The sequence below is a fragment of the Chionomys nivalis genome, chromosome 7 (genome assembly GCF_950005125.1).
Source record: "Chionomys nivalis chromosome 7, mChiNiv1.1, whole genome shotgun sequence".
Taxonomy (NCBI): Eukaryota; Metazoa; Chordata; class Mammalia; order Rodentia; family Cricetidae; genus Chionomys; species Chionomys nivalis.
Genome location: NC_080092.1, coordinates 47,789,963 through 47,809,789, shown reverse-complemented (window position 1 = coordinate 47,809,789; position 19,827 = coordinate 47,789,963). Strand labels below are relative to the sequence as shown.

The following is a 19,827-nucleotide window of genomic DNA, read 5'->3' as shown; positions in this document are numbered from 1 at the left end:
TGACACAAAAGTAGAGGTGGGGGGGACAGGAAGGTTTAAGCAGAGATAGAGGTAGGGGAAGGGGGGCAGAAGTTAGTTAACTGAAACTAAAGATATGTGAAAATATATACAAAAATCTAGTATTTTTAAGTCAATATAATTTTAAAAATTTTGAATGGGGTTATACTACAAGAACATATAATACTGCTCCCATTAGTCACATGATTATAAATAAAATCCAAGTTCCAGGTGTGCAATACTTTCCTAAGTTGATGGTTAGGGAAGTGCCAGAGGTCCCTAAAACAAGATCAGTTATTGTCATTGCTCTTAGCTGACCATAAAACTGGATGTGCTTTTGTGGGAGAGAGAAATGAAGTTTGGACTAAGCTTCTTCCCAGCCAGCTATCTTTCATAATGCCCCAGGGTGCTGGGGAGAAAGTCATTAATGGTCTTACTCATCAGTGAGCCCCATGAACTCCAATATTATCCTACCAGGAATGTTGCACCCACTGGTGCAATAACAGAATGATTGTTATGGGAGCAACCAACCACGTTTTGATTAGACTGGAAGCCTGCTCCACAGGAGGGAATTCATTCCAGGTACTAAAATTTTAGTTAACAGTCCATGGCTGTCAGGTCAAAGCCCTAGTATCCTTATGTTTTACTAAAAGAGCTTGAGGTCAAATTACTTTCTAAATGGCTGTTTATACTTAGGTTAATGATGATTTCAACATTGGTCAGAGAAGCTTCTCTGTATTAGATGATGGTTAAAGCACAGACTTCATATTTGACAAAATGCTGAAAATATGTGACCGTTGGTTGCTGATCCTAAACAGTACATCTATATCATTCTCTTCCCCAATTCACAAGGGATACTGAAGAAGAAGAGGGAAAAAGAATGTAAGAACCAAAGGTTGGAGAGGAGTGCTGACTCTGGAACACGATATGACCACTGAACTCATAAATTCATTGCAGTCATAGTTACCTGAATGAAGGTACAAGATGGTGCCTATCAACACCCCATCGTAGATGTTAATGGCTATAGGGTAAGAGAAATCATTTTTGTTAGTGCTGTAGCTACAGGTAAGTCCCCTGTGTGCCACTAAATAATCCCAAACCCATGCTCATGGGAACAAAATGCAAAACAAAAGACATGAAAGGAGGAGGGGGATTCCTTGTGAAGAAGAGTACTTGGCTTGAGTTGGAGGGTATGAGAAGATGCAAACATTTAATTCCTGTTGCTATGATGGGAAAAAACCTACAGCTAATATATTTTTAATTTTTAGCCTTACTAAAATGTTATGTTTATTATATTTTTAGCAGGTGTCTTGGGGCTTCTTTGCTGTGACAAGACAGCATGACCTCAGCAACTCTTATAAAGGAAAATATTTAATTAGGGTGACTCACTTACAGTTCACAAGTTCAATCCATTATCACCAAGGTGATACATAGAGATGTGCAGGCAGACATGATACTAGAGCAGGAGTTGAGAAACAATGCATTTTGACTTGCTGACAACAGGAAGTAAACTGATTGTCACACTGAGTGAAGCTTGAGCAAAAGAGACCTCAAAGCCCACCCCCACAGTGACATATTTTCTCCAACAAGGCCACACCTACTTCAACAAGGGCATACCTTCTAATATTGCCACTTCCTTTGGGCGACATTTTCTTTCAAACCACCACATTATACTCCCTGGCCCGCAAAGGCTTGCAGCCATATCATAATATGAAAATGCATTTAGTCCAACTTCAAAAGTTCCCATAGTCTATTATAGTCTCAACAATGTTTAAAATTCCAACGTTCAAAGTCTCTTCTGAGTTTCACGTAATCTCTTAATTGTAATATCATATAAAATGAAAAGCAAAAAGCAAATCACATACTTCCAACATATAATGGCACAAAATATACATTACCTTTCTAAAACATAGGGAAGGGAAGCATAGTGAAGAAATACTGGACCAAAGCAAGAATGAAAAGCAGCTGGGAAAACTCCAACTCTATCTGCATCTCCATGTCGATGTCAAAGTGCTCTTCACTTCTCCAACTTCTTTCAGCTTTGTTGACTGTAACACACTTCTTACTCTTGGGTTAGTTCCACTCCCTGTTAGCAGATCTCCTCAGGCAAGTGTCCCACAGTTCTGGAATCTCCAACATCTCGGGGTCTCTAAGGCAATCCAAGCTTCAACTTCACAGCTTCATGCAATGGTCTTTCTAAACCTCCATGCAGGGACACTGCTGACACATACCTGACCTTACCAGTTTTCCTTAGTCTCAGACACAAATTCGAATTCTATAGTTCCTTCCTCCTATGCTTACCTCCAGAATCACATGGCCGCAGCTGCCAAGTTCTACTGTTTGCTGGGGCTGAAACATGGTCCCCTCATTCAATTATATCTTCATCAGCTTTCTGGTTTTGATGCTTTTCTTTACTGCCTAAGGTTAGTTGTCCTCAAACTGGATCTACTATAGACTGGACTGACCTCAAACTCACAGATCTGTTAGCCTCTGCCTCTACAGTGCTGGGATTAGAAGCACACCCCACCCCACCTGGATCTAAGTTTTTCTTTAATTTATTTTCACAAGTTGGAAACTTAGCTGGGAAGAACCTTGTTTTGAGGTCACCACACCCTTTATTCCATTTCTTAATCTGTTGACCTCCCTGAACCCAGGATTCAGCTCTATTCCACTACCTGATGCCCCCTTTCTCAATCTGTGTGTTTTGTACTTTTTCTTGCTCAGCTTGCACTTTTTCATTATAAATCTTTATTAGAGTTAACACTAGTCATCACAAGACAGAGTCTATACTAGGCTGTTTTGAGATTTCCTCTGCTAACAGAATTAATCCAGAACTTTTCACTTAAGACTCAGGAAGACTTTTTAGACAAGAACAACAACAACAAAAAAAAAAAAAAAAAAAAAAGACCAGCCACATTCTTCACCAAAATATCACAAGAATGATCTCTAGATTTAGAATGTTGCATTCTAAAATTCTTCTCCTCTGAAACCTCTTGAGCTAGCCCTCCACAGTTAAAATAACTCTTAGTAGCATTGTCTTTCATGCCCCTATCACTATGGCCCATTAAGCAGCATTTAAAGCATTTAACTGCATTTCTAATCCACAGTCCCAAGGTCCATATTCCTTCAAACAAAAGCATGGTTAGGCCTATCACCAAAATACCCTAGTCCCTTATACCAACTTCTGTTTTAGGGTTTCTATTTCTGTGAAAAGACAACATGACCACATCAACTCTTATAAAGGAAAACACTTAATTGGGGGTGGCTCACTTACAGTTTGGGGTTCAGTTCATTATCATCACAGTGGGTCAGGGCAATGTGTAGGCGGTCATGACAATGTGTTGGCAGACATGGTACTAGAGCAGTAGCTGAGAGTTAATACCTCTTGAATAACAGGCAACAGGAAGTAAACTAAGTGTCACAATAAGCAAAGTTTAAGCATGTAAGACCTCAAAACCCACCCCCACAGTAACACACTTCCTCCAACAAGGCTATACCTCCTAATAGTGCCACTCCCTCTGGGGGCCATTTTCTTTCAAACCACTACAAATGGGATTATTGCATCCTATAAATCCAGGTTATATTCCATCATTATGAGGAAACCAAGGCAGGAATTTCACATAGCTAAACACATTCCATCTGTAGTTAAGAGCCAAGGGAAATGAATGTACTTGTGCTCACTTGATTGTCCTCCACGTGATTTCTCCATCTTAGATGGTTCAGAACCCCTACCTAGGGAATGGTGCTACCAACAGTAGTCTGGTGTTTCAGAATATTGTCTACACTGTAAAGATGTGTCTCTACCTAAAGCACCTTATGACTGGCTTAATAAAAAATAAACTGAATGGCCGATAGTTAAGCAGAATTTCCAGGGAGAGAGAGGAAGAGGAGGCTGAGTCTAAGTGTGCAGGGGAGAGGCCAGGAGACACAGAGAGGAAACAGGGGGTATAAGATCAAAGAGAGGCAATGCCACGTGATGGAATATAGATGGGTACAGATGGGTCGATTTAAGTTCTAAGAGCTAAGGCTCAACTTTCATAATTAATAACAAGTCTCCATGTCATTACTTGAGAGTTGGCTGGAGGGACAGAGAAAGCTCTGAAGCTTAATTAACTTAGCTGAGAAAATTCTCCACAAACATATCCATAGGCCCACCTAATATAGATAATTCCTCCATTGAGGATCTCTTCACATTCCAGGCTGTGTTCAATCGACAAAGCTAACCTTTACAGCTATTATGTCAGTGATATAACCAAAGTTCATTAAAAACGCATATGAAATGCTCAAAAACTAAAGAAAAACAATAAGTAAAACAACTCATATGTTTAAACTTCTAATCTTCATTTAATTACTTGATCTTTAACAGTGCTATAAATCATATCCTTTGAGAAATGTAATTTTAAAATCCACAAGATTGTACACATAACCATTATAATGCAACCTAAGCATAACTCTCTTATGAAGGCTGTACTCACACCCATGGGTCATAGACTAATTTTTCTATACAACTGTTGGTTTAACTGCTTCCTAAACTAACTTTCCTTCGCTCTCAATTGTCCTGAAATAGTTTTCTGTGACCTGGTCAAAGATCCAACTTTCCTTCCATAGAGGTCTCAAAGGAGACAGAGAACTGCTCAGGCTGCTGGTGGCAGTGCTGGGCTGACCCCTTTCCATCCGAGCTGGTACACATCCAAATATGGGCATAGGTTTCTGGAGAGAATCATCTTTCATAGTCTAAGCAATAGCTATCTGCACAACTTTGAAGTTACATTGTTCAGAGGCTTAAAAAGGTTAAGTAGAGATGTTTGGTCTGCTTCTTGGTTTTGTTCCAGTTCTGCTATTGAGAGACACCATGACCAAGGCAACTCTTGTAAAAGAAAGTATTTAATTGGAGGCTCATTGTTTTAGGTAAGAAGCAAGGTAGCAAGAAGGCAGGTTTGGGACTCAGAACTTATATCCTGATCCACAGGCAGGTGGTCAGAGAGAAAGCCTAGTGGAAGCTTTTGAAATCTCAAAGCCCACCCCCAGGAGCACACTTCCTCCAACAATGCTACACTTCCTAATCTTTCCAAACAATTCCATTAACTGAGAACAAACATTTAATCACATGAGTCTATAGAGGGTTATTCTCATTCAAACCACCACACTTAGTTTCATCTAAGCAATTTGGATAAATTATAATATGAGAAGGTTTATGAAACTCATAACACAGTTATATAGGCTAATAAGTTTAAAATAGGTCAAAAAGTAAAAGGATTTGAGATATATATTTTTACTGTAAACATGGCTTATTTATGTTATTTTCTCAGAAATTTTTTGTGAGAAACTTAAACCAGACCTTTGACATACAGGGCTACCTTTCTTTGCCTATATCCTGTTAATTTTCCCTTTTACTCTGCCTCAGTTTGCAAGGATATGATCTATTACCCCCAAAAGATAGTACCTCACCCGAATTTGGGCTGGATATAAGGACATGCATGTGAGCCATCTGCATAAAAGGAAGAACTGTTGCTTTGGTAGCCAAGCTCATGCAAGGAGAGGGCGAAAGATGAGAAGATGGGATGAGGCAGGTTGTTGCAATGCGAATGTGGAAGGGACAGGAACAGCGGAATTAAAGGAAACTAAGAGAAAGTAGTTAAACAGGAAGGAGAAAAAAAAGAAAAGGGCTTGTCATAAAGCCAAAAGGATAAAATGTTCCCCATCCATGAGTCAAGAATCGACTGGGTTGAACAGAGTCAAGAACCACAGTAAAGACACACAGCAAGCAGTCCTTACTGGATTGAATAACAAAGACACCACCAGTAACACACTTGATTATGAGGTTTAATTTGTAAGACATTTGGCTATAATTTTATAAATGCAAATTATGAGCATTTCTATTATGTTGATGAACTTCCTGTCCTTTGAGATAGGGTCTCATGTAGCACAATGCAGTTGAAATTCTTTATATAGCCAAAGATAATCTTGAGTTATTGATCTTCTGGCCTCTCTCTATAATGTTGGGGTTATACAAGCATGTACCCCATACTTGATTTCCTATTTATTTGTATTTATTTGAGAGAGGACCTTCCTATATAGCCCATAGCCCAAGTCAGTCTTGCCCTTGCCTGTGATTACCTTAGTTTCCCAAGTGCTGGAATTGTAGGCATGAGCAATTATACTAGGCTTATTTATTTATTTATATGTTTGTTTATATTGTGCACTATATAATTATATATAAGGAAGAAAAAATGTGTAAACATGACAAAAAATCTTAGCCCATGTCTAGACAAGGACAATAGACATGCTAACATGGGTGAGGGAAAACTCACGAGGTCTCAGCCCTAGATAAAGAACTAAAGGCAGATAAGAAATGCCGAGAGGAGTAACTGTCTTCCTCAGGGAAGAGCACACCAACAGTTATCTAACGCTAAATGGTCAGCTATGAAAATATATACAGGTAAGTAACGTGCAGACTGAGCAGGTCGTATTACCTAGGAACATACACACACACACTAGCAATTAAAGAAACAAAGGCTATAAATTGGAAAGGAGCCTCCTGCCCACAGTCAACCGTGACCTGCCAGTTTGGAGAGCGTGCCATCTTGCAGGTGACACTCCAAGCCTGCTCAAGCCTTCAGGTGGTTGATGGAGCCCTGATGAGGTTTTTACATTCAGCATCACAAAGGATCCTAATCCACAACCATCTAGACAAGCTGTTTTCAAACTCCTCACCCTCTGCACAATATCTGGGATTATGTATTTATTGCTATTTTAAACTGCCAGGTTTGGGGGTAATTTCTTGTTGTACCTATTCAATATAGAGAAAATATCAATTGGTTTTAAATAAACCTATAAAAAGTTTCCCCCAAAAAGTCAGCTTCTAAAATGAACAGAAGGTGTGTTATAGAGAAACCGAAAAACAGATGGCAGTGTTTGGGAGACTTCACCTTCAGGCAGACATCTTCAGGGACTGATTCATCCTCTCTATGCATATGTACACACATGCCTATACATGCTCATGTGCACACAAATACCTCATACCAGTCAGATGCGGATGTGGGACGTCTTTCTCTATGGTCCCTGGCCATATTTCCTTGACAAAGGGTCTCTCATTGGACCAGAAGTTCACTGCTAGGCTCAGTAGCCAATGAGCTCTTAGGATCCTCCTGTCCCTGGCCCCCAGTGCTGGGGTTACATCTATGCATAGCTTTTAGCATAGGCTATGTAGCGTGGGAATTAAACTCAAGTCTTCATGCTTGCAAAGTAACTTCTCCTACCCACTAACACCTCTTCCCATCCCATCAGTCGCGCAGTTTGGATATAGTTGGGGCAAGCGGCAAATGAGATAAAGAGGTCGGGGGAGCCGGGGTGAAAGTGGCACAAACTTTATTTGAAAGGCTTATAGGAATGGTCCTGAGTTCATTCTGTATGCAAAACATAAGCAGATGGACACATTGGAGACATTTGCCACCCAAAATGGCCATGAGGACTTCTTATGGGAAGGAGTGAAGAAGCGGGGGTGGGGATGGGAAGGAAGGGAGGGAGGTCAGAAGGAAGGAAGGAAGGAAGGAAGGAAGGAAGGAAGGAAGGAAAGAAAGAAAGAATTATGGCATATGTAAGAAGCCTCTGACATTTCTATTTTTCCACAATGTCTTTTTGGAAATATCAATTATCAAATCCATTTTGCTCCTTTCTTCCTAATTGCCCTGCTTGTTGTTTAATGCACCAATGATCAAACACTCTGCATAGACATAATAAAGATCCATTTTCTAATGCAAACATTTCGTCACAGAACCCCCACGTCCCAGCTATTGAGAAATCAATCATTTTTGCTTCTAGGCACTGGTGCTGTCCTGAGGGGGTCTTGTTAAGCCACGCTGCCTTTGGTAAGTGCCACTCTGTTAATGTTCCTTTGAAGCCTATTGTAAGCATCCACTTTACTAAGAAACCCTGCAGTCCCTGGGAGGTAATACAATCAGATTGGAGGTGCAAAGAGGAGATTCTTGCAGACCTGCCGGCCTCATGCTGAGCGTCCATTTCCCTGGTACCCACACACCTTCCCCATTAGTCACACATGCCTATGAAGACCCAAACTCTCGATTCTGATCACACAGAAAGATGGAGCCTGGGAGAAATAATAATTTCCCTGGTCAGGAAGGGATGCTTAGCATGCCACATATTTACAAGCACTTTGGTACATTTAAGAACTGACCTGCGGCCACTCCCACAGAATCACATCACCCAGCACAGCTGCCCTTTTGGCAGATGAAGGCGTAGGCAGAGCAAGGTAGTGGAGAATATTTTTACAATAATTTATTATAAATGTTTGAAGCAGGGACATCCGAAATGGTTACTTGCCACGTGCACCTATCTAATTGTAAATTTAAATGAAGCAATAAAGCCCCAAGTCTCACCAACAGATTGCACGCCTCTGTAAGCCTATAATTTGGGGGGCGGGGGGAACCCTCCCAGACAATACTCTCCTGAAGTTTTAAGTTATCATCTTGGAAAAAGAAACTTATATTGTATTCAACTTTCTTACATTCGTGGTATTATGATTCGGCATTGGGAATAACTTTTTAAATGATATGTTTAGGATAGGGTAAGAGATGTATGTTGTTTGTATATGGAGGCGTCTGAAGACTTTAGTCTGACCTTAGACAAAAGAATCCTACGCAAGCCTTTGCCTTGCTTTCTTCTGCACACCTCCAGTCAGTCTACCAGACCATCCTGGAAGTGGGAGCCTCCACCAGTTTCCCAGCAACCGCGACGCGACCCCGCCCCTTCCCAGCCCCTGCCTACCTTATTAACTTTAGTGGGGCGGAGCTAGAGTCCAGTACCCAATATAAGGAAAGCAGAGGCGGGAGAAGTTGGCATCCCCCGTCGCTAGGGAAACGGACGCGGCTGCAGGCAGCGCGATGCCCGGCTTGGAGGAGTCAGCCTCTCCGGCGGAGACCGGGGATGAGGAGCCCGGTGACCCGAGGCTGCGGCTCCTGGGGGCTTTCGTGACTCGGAGTCTGCGTCCAGTCGCGGGTGCTTGGGAGCGCTGCGCGGGCACAGCCAAGGTGGAACGGCTGCTGCAAGCCTTCCTGGACCACGGTGCTGCCGTGGAGCCGCGGCCGCTGCTGCTAGTGCAGCCTGGGCCCGGGGGCCTGGCGGTACGACCCTGCCTGGACGCAGGACCGGAGACTGGCCCGACTCGCGCCAAGGGGCTATTTTTCTTGCGCACCAGGCCAGAGCCTCCGGGAAGTCACAGCCTCCGCGGCGCGGTGCTCTGCGGAGACCTACCTGCTATGCCTCTGGAACACCTAGCCCCCCTGCTCTCCGAGGTGAGGGTGGGTGGGTGGCCCGGTGGGTGGCCCCTTGCTAGCAGAGGCTGGCAAGGGGGTGCGCATGAGGGGCGGAGTCAGAGCCAAAAAGGTGGGGCGACGATGCAGGGGATGGAGAGTGGGCGGGGTCACAGTCAGAGGGCGGAGGCAAGGGGTGGAGTTTGAAAGAAAGTGGTGTGAGGTTGGAGCACAGTCTGGGAGGGAGTGGAAGGGTTTAGCTGCAAGGAAACCAAAACCCTGGTGAACTGTAAGGTTAAGGCTGGAAGGGCAAGTCTAGGTGGAGGCCTTGCCACAGTAAGAATCAGCCTTGGGTCAGGGTCTTGCTTCAAGGGGAAGCCAGAGTGTGAAGTGCCAAATCTTGGCAACTTTGTAAATCAAAAGGCAAGAGCTGAGGATAGAAAGAGATGGTGGTGGTGGTGGTGGTGGTGGTGGTGGTGGTGGTGGTGGTGTGTGTGTGTGGGGGGGGGTATTTCAAGTGAGTCTGCTGGGTGGAAGAAGCTGGGGTACTGTAAACATTCTTTTCCTTAGCAGAGGACTTTAGAGGGAGGCGGTCTGGTTTTGATTTTTATGTCATTTATTTGCCATGCAATCATTTACCGAGGTTGAGTATCATTTTGGAAATGGCCAGCGGGCACTGGGAAGGGTTTGTCCCTGCCCTGGGAAAAGGGACATAGATGGAGCCTCTATCGCTCAGAGAATCTTCACAATCCAGGAGAGATTCTTGCTCCCCTTTAGACCTTCCCAAGTGGAAGAAAACTTCCTACTAGTGGGACACATGTGCTTCTGGAGGCCGGTCCTCCCCAGGTCCAGCCAGTTGTGAAATTAGCGTATGGAGATACTAGCTGTGTGATTGGTGCCCTGGAAATGACACAGGAATAGAAAATAAGTTCTCATCCATGAGATGCTTCCCTTAAAAGGCACAAACACACGCACTTTTGAACCTATTGGTAGAGCCAGGACATGGATGTTCCTTGCCACATCTAATGTTACCTCCCTAGTTGAAGGAGAATTCCAAGGAGGAACATGATGGATGGGCAGTCTCAGGACCAGAAAAGCTAGACTTGCAATAACTTCCCTAATGTTTTTAAATTGAATGGTCTTATCACCTTATTATGTTTAGATACCTTCTGTACAGAAGGCCACCTATGGGTCACATCCTCTAGTGGAGGGTGATAGGAAGTGTCCTTGGCTTCAGAGGAAAGAAAGATTCATGTAGTCTAAGATGCTGCCTTGATCTTAGTGTTGCATTGACTCCTGAGCAGGGATTGGCAGTTAAGAGTCATATTGTTCTTGCAAAAGATCCACGTCAGGAAGCTCACAACTACCTGTATGTAGTTCTAGCTCTGGGGGATTTGATTCCTCCTTCTGTAGGTATCTGAAGTCATGTGTGCACATGCACTCACATAGACGCACACAGATATTTAATCTTAATAACTAAATTAATCCTTTTTTTAAAGGTTCAGAGATGAGGCGTGTATGAGAATATGCAGAGGGCTTGAGCACAACTCTGAATTGTGCAATCATGAGGAAGCACAATCCAGTAAGCAAAGTTTATTTTAGGGGCTGCGGAGATGACTTGATGCTTACAGAAGAGTTTTGTTCACAACACCCAAGTCAGGCAGCTCTCAATAGTCTGAAATTCCAGCTCCAGAGGACCTGACACCTTCTGTGCTTCATGAACACCTACACACATGTGGCATACATGCACAGAGACCCACGTGTATGTGCATAAGATAAAAAGACAATTTACTTTTTTAAAGATTTCTTTTTTTTTTTTTTTTTTTTTTTGAGATAGAGTCTCTTGTAGCCCAGGCTGGCCTCTAATGTGCTTTGGAGCTAAGGATGACCTTTAACTCCTGATCCTCCTGCTTCCACCTTTCAAGTGCTAAGAGTACAGGTACATGGCACCAAATATCTACCTGATTTTTTTTTTAAATTTAGATTGGAGACACAACTACTCAGTCAAGGAATAAATGAATGAATGGTGGAACATTTATACAGTGAAATATTGTAAGGCTGTTCAAAGGAATCACCGAAGCAGAAAAGTCTTTAAAGTATTATTTTTACTTTGGAAAAAAACACATAAAATTCACCTGCCCCCCCCCCCAGTACAATGTCGTCAGACACAAACACCTCCAGATCTCCCCTACCCAGCGTGGTTGAAACGACATTGACCCAACAACACCCATGCCCCTATCCTCAGACCATCAAACAGTAGTCTCCAATTTGTCTTCAGAAATTTGAATGCTCTAGCTGTGGTGGTTTGAATAGGAATGGCCCCCATAGACTCATGTGTTTGAATGTTTGGCCTATAGGGAGTGGCACTATTAGGAGGTGTGGCCTTGTTGGAAGAATTGTGTCACTCTGGGGATAGACTTTGAGATCTCATATTCTCAAGCTATGCCCAGTATAGGAGACAGCCTTCTTTTTCTTCTTGTGGATCAAGATATAGAACTTTCAGCTCCTTCTCCAGCACCATGTCTGCCTGCATGCTGCCATGAAGATAATGGACTGAACCATAAACCAGTCCCAATTAAATCTTTTCCTTTATAGGATTTGCCATGGTCATGGTGTCTCTTCACAGCAGTAGAAATTATGCAAATAGAGTCATGTAGCACCTGTCTCTTTGTGGCTCTCAATGTTTCTTATGACTTGACACTTAGCTATTCCAGTGGTTAAAAGGTCCACCAATCACATGGCCTCTGAGTTCCCTGAGTCTTTCTCCTCCAGTTTCCCTATACTTTCTGATCCAGTGCACCCCCTGATCAGTACCTCTGTTTTTCCATCTTGTTCTCTCCCATACCTTGACCACAACAGTCTCTGGACTCTGCTGGACATTGCCTTTTCAATGTCTCTTGGCCACAACAGGGCACTTGTTCCTTGCCCAGCTTGAGAGGCAGAACCACCAATTATTGTTGTCATTCCACTGGATCATTTCACTTAGCCAGTGTCCTCATGGCTCTTATTGCTGACACGCACAACAAATATTCTTTTCTTTTCTTAAAGCCAAATAGTATTATACTGTATTTGTATAGCGATTTTTTCAATTATTCTTTCCATCATATTGACCTGTGGACATGTCTAGGAGGTGTTTTCTTGATCACTGGTTAATGTGGGAAGGCCCAGCTCACTGAGGATGATAGCACCTCTGGGTCTATAAGAAAGCAAGTTAGTGTGGTCTTGTTTGAGATAGTGTGTCACTGTGGGAGTAGAATTTGAGGTCTCCTATGCTCCAGCTACACCCACTGTGGTTACAGTTGCTTCTTTTGCCTTTGGATCAAGGAGTAGAACTCTCGGCTCCTTCTCCACACTATGCTACCTGAAGATAATGAACTATTTACACCTCTGAAAATGTAAGCTAGCCCCCTTTAAATGTTTTCCTTTATAAGTGTTAATCATGGTCATGATATCTCTTCATGATGAAGAGACCTAACTATGACAATGTGTGTGTACCCGTGTGTGTGGAAGCCAGAGGACAACCTTGAGTGTTACTCTCCCGTTCACCTCCTTTGAAGCAAGATATCTCACTGGCCTGGGAAGTAGCTACCCATTGAACTAGATTGGCTGACCAGCAAACCTTGGAGCCTCTCCCCCAAATTCCCCAGCACTGGCATTACAAATGTAGTCCACCACATGGAGTGCTTTTATGGGTTCTGGAGACTAAACTCAGCTGAGTCTTCATGCTTGCAAAGCAGGTGCTTTTACAACTGAGCTATCTCTGCATCCTTAGAAGATGTTTTGAGATGATGTCTACCCTGGGTATCCCAGGCTATCCTTGAACCCATGATCCTCCTGTCTCAGCCTGTGGTACGACATCTGGCTATTATTCCTATTATTCTCCTTAAATCAATCCTGGAATGTGTCCTCCTGCTCCACTAGCATTCCCTGTATTCCCAGGCTTTTCTTCCCACACTCCCTAGAAGAGGAGAGCAGCAGTATTTTCAGTGGTGTCTGCTGGTCCACATCAAACAGCTGTAATCAGTGCCAATCCCACTGGCTCTGTGGATGGCTCATGGTTCATCTCTGTTCCCCAGAGGCGCATTCTTCCTTTGGCTCCCAGGACCCCAACCTTTCCGTTGTTTCACACTGTCAGGACTATGCCTCCTCGGTGTCTGCTGATGGTGCCTCCCCTCCTCCCAGCTTCCTAACATCAGGACCCTCTGTTATCACTCCTCAGATATCTTCCTTTGTGTATAAGCCCTCTTTACTTTGGAACTCTGATTCAGTTTCAAAATGTGCCAAACTACCTGTATCTGACTCCTTCCAGCCCTGTTGTTTGCAACCTTAACCCCTTAACCCCAACCCCCCTGTCAAGCTTACCCCACTTGCCACCCAGAATCGCCTTCTTGGAATCCAACAGATGCATCAAATCCCTGGCATCCAAGTGCAAACTGCTCACCCCCCTCAGGGGCTTCACCCTTATTCTGTCTCACATCCCATGATGTAATGACATTCTTTCTTCTGTGGGTACTTAAGGATCAATTGAGATTCAGTCTCTGCCTTGGAGATCCTACGAAAATCCTTTTCTTATTCAGCCTTCTGCCCTGAGTTCAACATAAATGTGACTGAACTTAGATTGTGATTTTGCTGTTGTTTCTGAACTCTCTGCTCAAATGTCTGTCTCTGCTCAAAACATGTTTCCAGAACGATGAAGCAAGAACTATCGATTTTGAAGCCATCCTCTCTGAATCCATTTTTTCTCTTTCCATGATTTCCTGGGCCACCCTGTCCAGCACACCCCTGTCTGTATGACATGTCCATTGTATGAGCTGTCATAGTGTAATGGGAAGTGGCTATCAGTGAGCTGCAAAGAACAGTGAACCTTTAAGAGCAGCCTCTTTCGGGAGCTCACGTGGCCACTTGGTCTTTCTTTCTCTGTAAGTTCCCATTCCTCTAAATTACTTTGTTCTCCAGCTCCCTCTCGGTAAAGGGTCAACTCCTCCAAAAGATGAATGTGCAAGAGTTATCTTCTCTTCCATGAAAAGTGGGACAAAGGTTGGGCCTTACTCCCATCCATCTCTCAATGTGGGAAAGGCCCCCCAAAGACAAGCTGTGTTGGGTGGCCCAAATCAGCTCATTTTCATCCTCGAGATGGAGTCGTGATTCTCAAGGTGGCTCTCTTTAGATGCCTACTCACATGCCCATAGGGTGTATCATCATCTTTACCGAACCTGATTTATTTCCCTTTTTTTTTTTCTTTTGGGGCCATTTCTGTCAGCTTGTATTCATCCTGATGATGAGGGAGGGGTTGATGTCCCAGGTGATGGAGACAGTAAAACACTGCAGACTCCTAATGCAGCAGATGATATGGACAGTGTTCGCTAGCCATGTCTCCCAGTGAGAGGAGCAGTCACCCTACCAAACAAGACCGCATGGAGCTGACTTTGAGATGAGAATGAACCAGGGACTATGGGAGGGGGGATACTTTATCATATTGAGATAGAGTGATGCCCCTGGTTCCAATGGGAGGATGTGATTGGCTTATTTTTTGTGTTGTTAAAAATTCCTGGGGCTAGTAAGGAAGCCTTCCAGTAAGGGCTGCCACTAGTACCTGACTCCTCTTGGTGAGGAAAACTGTTAGCTTAGAGAATATTCTCCAAGGAACAGATGAAATGGAAAATCATAGGAAGACTATTGGAGGCATTCCTGATTTCCCCAGAGGTCAAGGCAACATGTAACGTTGTAGACCAGTCTTAAGTCTTGCAGTACAGTGGCCTGAAGCAGAACATGTATTCAGCTCTGAGAATGGTTCCTCTTCTCCCTCCTCTCCTTCCCCTTTCCTTCTTCTCCCTCCCTCCACTTCTTCCAACTCCCTCGCCTCCTTCCCCTTCCCTCCCTTCGCTGGCCTCCCTCCTTCCTTCTCTCCCTACATTTCCTTTCCCACTCTTCCTTTGCTTTTTCTCTTCTTTAGTTTTTTAATTTATGATAGTTTTAAACATATATTATCAGCATATGCCCCTATTCCTTCTCTTGTTCTTCTCTCACTCTTACTGACCCCTTCTTCCTAAACAGTCTGTGTGTCTGTGTGTCTGTATGCTATCTTGTGCAAGTGGTCATAGCTCCTGTGTGTTCATGATTGCCAGAGTCATGCCATATCCAGAGGACAGCATTTTATACCTTTCTCTCCCTGTCCCCTGGTGCTACCGTGACATCTCTAGAAGACAGCATTTTATATCTTTATGCCCTGTTCCCTGGCGCTGCATGCCATTCTCAGAAGACAGCGTTTTATTCTTTCCTGTCCCGTTGCCTGATGTTCAAAGTCTGGCTTTCCCCTCATCTACAGTGCCCCCTAGACCTTGGATTGGGTGGTGGAGATGTTCCGCCTAGACCTGAGCACTCAGCTGTACCTTATTTAGTACCTTGATGGGTTCTGATTCTCTGTCTGCATCCATTGCCAAATGAGGCTTCTCTGTCTATGGCTAAGGCTATACTAGCTTGTGGATGTTTAGAAGGTAGAGTCTCAGTTATTTTTCTATTCCTGTAAAGAGACACCACAATCAAGGCAACATATAGAAGTAAGAGCTAATGGGAGAGCCACGCTTTTAATCCCAGAACTTTGGAGGTAGAGGCAGGCAGATCTTTGTGAGTTCAAGGCCAACCTAGTCTACAAGAGCTAGTTCCAGGCTCCAAAGCTATAGAGAAACCATGTCTCGAACAACCTAAATAAATAAATAAATAGTTAATGGGGGCTTACAGTTCCAGGGGGTTAGAGTCCATGACCATCATGGTGTGGCGCATGACATTAAGTAGGCATAGCACTGGAGCAGCAGTTGAGAACTAATGGTGGCAGAGATAGCGCACCAGTAGTGGCACAAGTCTTCTGAAACCTAAGAACCCACCTCCAGTGACACACCTCCTCCAACAAGGTCACACACTCCCCAAAGAGTTCTACCAGTTGGGGACCAAGTATTCAAACCTAAGCCTAGAGGGCCATTCTCCTTCAAATCCCACTACACAGGCCATGTAACAACAGATATATTTATCAGAACGCCAGTAGCAGATTCTTCCATAGGGCCAACAGCTTCCTCAACCATGGCCTTTTCACCTGGCTTACAATTCCACCCGTGTTTTCCCACTTGTGGAGAGGGCCTCTGTTCCAGTGAAGAAGCAATTGGTTATAAGCACAACAATCATGTTACTATCCCACCAGTGGGTGTATTTTGTCTGGTCAGTGTTGTAATACATAGTGTCTACATCTAGGTAGCATTATTGATAATGTTTCTTCTCCCAACAGCTTACATAGTACCGTCCAGCCCTGTCTATCTAAATTCCAGTTTGATTTCTCTATATCCTTTATCCAAAGTGTGTGTTGTCTTTAGCAGTAGGATCTTACTGTCTAGTTTTAGTGAGCAGCCCAAACCAGTGACAAGAGACTATATTATTTTGAGTATCTTTGAGGGTTTCTTGGCCAGTAACTTATCAGGAGGTATCCCATGCCTGGTACAAGGAGTTTTGGTTTAATAACCCATGACTTTTGGAAGCAATATTATCCAGCCATGCTGAATAGTTCTATTCAAGCTCTTGTTTTTCTTCCGATTGAGACAAGGTCTCACAATGTGGCACAGGCTGGCTTGAACTTGCAATTCTCTTGCCTTCTTGGTGTGTCTCTGTTTCAGGTCATTATCCCTGTCCTAGCAAATGAAAAGAACCATCTAGGCTGGCCCCACATGGTGTGCCAAGACATCAGGTATCATGCCCACTCCCTGCAGTGTGACCTCCTGGTAATCCTTGAACACATGAAGGGAAGAACCTTGCTGCCTCTTCCAGTTGGCTCAGAAAACCTGGAATTCATGGATGGCCACAGTGAGCCAGTGTAAGTACCATCGGCCTGTAGGCATTGGTGATGGACGGGAGCTGTTCTGTCTGAGCATTCCTCCCAGGCCCTTTCCTCTTCCTGATCTGACGTGTCTCAGTCCACACACAAGCCCACTGTTGACTTTGTCAACCAATGTCCTTGGACTGTGTATCCACACTGATGACGTCTCTTGCCGAGCTCTAGTGCTAGAGGTCTTCTAAGGTTCTCTCAGCGATGTGGTCTTTTCCTCTACCCCAAATCACCTCAGGCACGAGAGCAGCCATGGCAGGTTCAGTGTCCTCAAGATGTAGCTCATGGCTGGATGATACCTAATCCAGCAGCTATGCAGCCTCTACCTGCATCCCCCTGAGAACCATGCCAAAGAACTAACTTTCAGACTTGTATTACTGTTTTGGCCTCCATTCCCCGGTCTGCACAGACTTTTCAGACCCTGAGGATTTTGTCTCCCTTAAGTCCAGGCAAATCTAGCTCTATTGGAGAGTCCATGCCTCTTGCCCCTAAGTGGGCATTAGAACTCCAGCCTCCTTTGATTATGTTGGTTTTGTCTATTTATTTGAGACAGACTCTCATTCTATGGTCTAAGCCTTCCTAGAACTTTCTATATAATCCAACCTGGCCTCAGACTCAAGATTCTCCTGCCTCAACCACTAGCCCAGGGCTGAGCTAACTGGCCTGTGCGCTACATCAGATCCTCTGCTTTATAATGGTATGTCTCCCATCGGCTTCCTCTCAACTAGTCCAGCTTTGATGTTCCTTTGTCTTTGTATCCAGGGGTATTTTCCTCCCTCCAATCCAGTCTGTGTATGTAAATATATTTTCCTATATTTTTACCCAGCCTTTCTATATGTTTGTGGCAATAGGTCACCTTCCTGATTGAGAGTGGTCTGCCATATTGCCAGGTTTCTCTCAATATGTGACCATCATTGTTTTTATTCAGGAGCCATGATATATCTGAAGAATGAGAAGTGCATGTAATTACAGCCTACTTCTTAGTACTTTTACGTGGGAAATGAGTGTATAGCTATATATAATTTGAAGGGGCATCCCCGTTAACTGGAAAGCTTATTGTAGTTTAATAAAAATATCCAATTTTCAAAATAAATACTATTAATCTCCCCCTTTATCTCAGTTTCTTTATACCATATCTTAATAACATTCAGCTCATGTTTATAATTCCTTGCTGAGTTTTTCTCCTTTTGTTCAACTTTGATAATTTCCCTGAAGGCTGCATCATTTGAAGGAGGAGAGCATTTTCTTTTAATGTCTTTCATAATCACTTGTGCTGCATCATTTCTAAGCAAATATGAATTTCACATTAAGTTCAGGTGAGTTCCTCTTGTGAAAAATGTCATCTATGAATTTCCTGTCTCCATCACTATGCCCCTGTTACCTAGTATATGCAGTGTTCAGGTAAGATTCTGAACAGCAGACTATTTTTATTTCAATTTATTTAAAATGAAAACATATTTACTATTATTGTGGTGTCTGAGGATGTATATGGAGTGCGTGTGTGTGTGCATGTGTGTGTGTCCCATGCAAACATGTGGAGATCAGAGGACACTTTCAGGAGTAAGTTCTCTCCTCCACCCCCCAAATTCTAGCAATAGAGCACCGGACATCACATTTGTGTGGCAGGTGTTTTTGAAACAAAGTCATCTCATCTGTTCTATTTTAATTTTAATCCTTTGTCATCATATCTAAGTCATTTAAAACAAAACAGTGTGTTTGAAAGGGGATGTTTTGGAGCCCGTTCTTTGCAGGAAACCTGAAGCCAGGATGGAATTGTCCTGGCATCCAGAGCTGCAGATGAGGATGGTTACATCTGCTGGAGGAGTGTGTAACCCATTTGTCCTTGCTATAGTGTTAGGACTCACAACAAAGCAAGGGAGGCCCAGGGTGGTACATGTGGCAAAGTGTCTCCTAGAAGAGCTGGTCAGTTGTGAGCTGCTAGGCTATGTAGGGAGCCTGTCCTCTGATGAGTCAAAAGCAGGGGATTGGGTGGCCGACTCAATACTTCATGCATTGACGGGATTTTATGCCATTTAAAGTTCTTAAACCAGTGTTCAGAATATTGATGGGCCCCTGGCTGTACAAATAATGTTGAATGAACACAAGAATAAACATACTTCCCTAGAAAATGATTTGTACAATTGACTTGCTGATGGAAGTCTATTACTTGAGGGGAATCGTTAAGAATTCATAGGCTAGAGACCATGGGGAGGCCTCTCTTAGTAAAATGTTAGTAAAAGGTCTGGCACGCAAGCATGGGTACCTGAGTTCAGATCCCCAGCACCCACAAAACAGTGTGCATGACATATGTACCTGCCAGCCCCACACTTGGGGGATAAGTGAGTTGGAGACAAGTGAACCCCTATAGATCATTGAAGATGGAAGTCACAAAATAATCCCACACCAGTTCAGAATTATAAATAATCAAAGGGTTATTTATTTAAGGGAAAAACTTACAGATCACTGTCCTAGATAACAGTCCTTAGGTAGGCAGGGAAAACTGAGCTGAATGCTGGGAGAAAGAAGGGCAGAGTCAGAAGATGCTATGGAGCCACCGCCAGAGTCAGACATACTGAAACTTTGCCGGTAGGCCACGACCTTGTGGTGATATACAGATTAATAGAAATGGGTTAAATTAAGATGAAAGAGTTAGCCAATAAGAAGCTAGAACTAATGGACCAAGAGGTGATTTAA

The 19,827-nt window shown here is 43.5% G+C and overlaps 1 protein-coding gene across 5 annotated transcripts in view; it reads left to right on the top strand.

Annotated features, from left to right (window-relative positions):
* Positions 1–7,814: 7,814 nt before the first annotated feature.
* Dnah9 (dynein axonemal heavy chain 9) overlaps positions 7,815–19,827 on the top strand; it is a 341,979-nt gene continuing 329,966 nt past the window's right edge. For 3 of the 5 annotated variants that reach the window (XM_057773504.1, XM_057773505.1, XM_057773507.1), the window contains exons 1-2: positions 9,131–9,308; positions 16,925–17,121. In XM_057773504.1, the coding sequence (XP_057629487.1) occupies positions 9,273–9,308; positions 16,925–17,121 (233 nt within the window). In that variant the 5' untranslated portion in view covers positions 9,131–9,272. Of the gene's footprint in view, positions 7,866–8,897; positions 9,309–16,924; positions 17,122–19,827 lie in introns of those variants that run through there. The other 2 variants (XM_057773503.1, XM_057773502.1) reach the window with 2 other exon arrangements.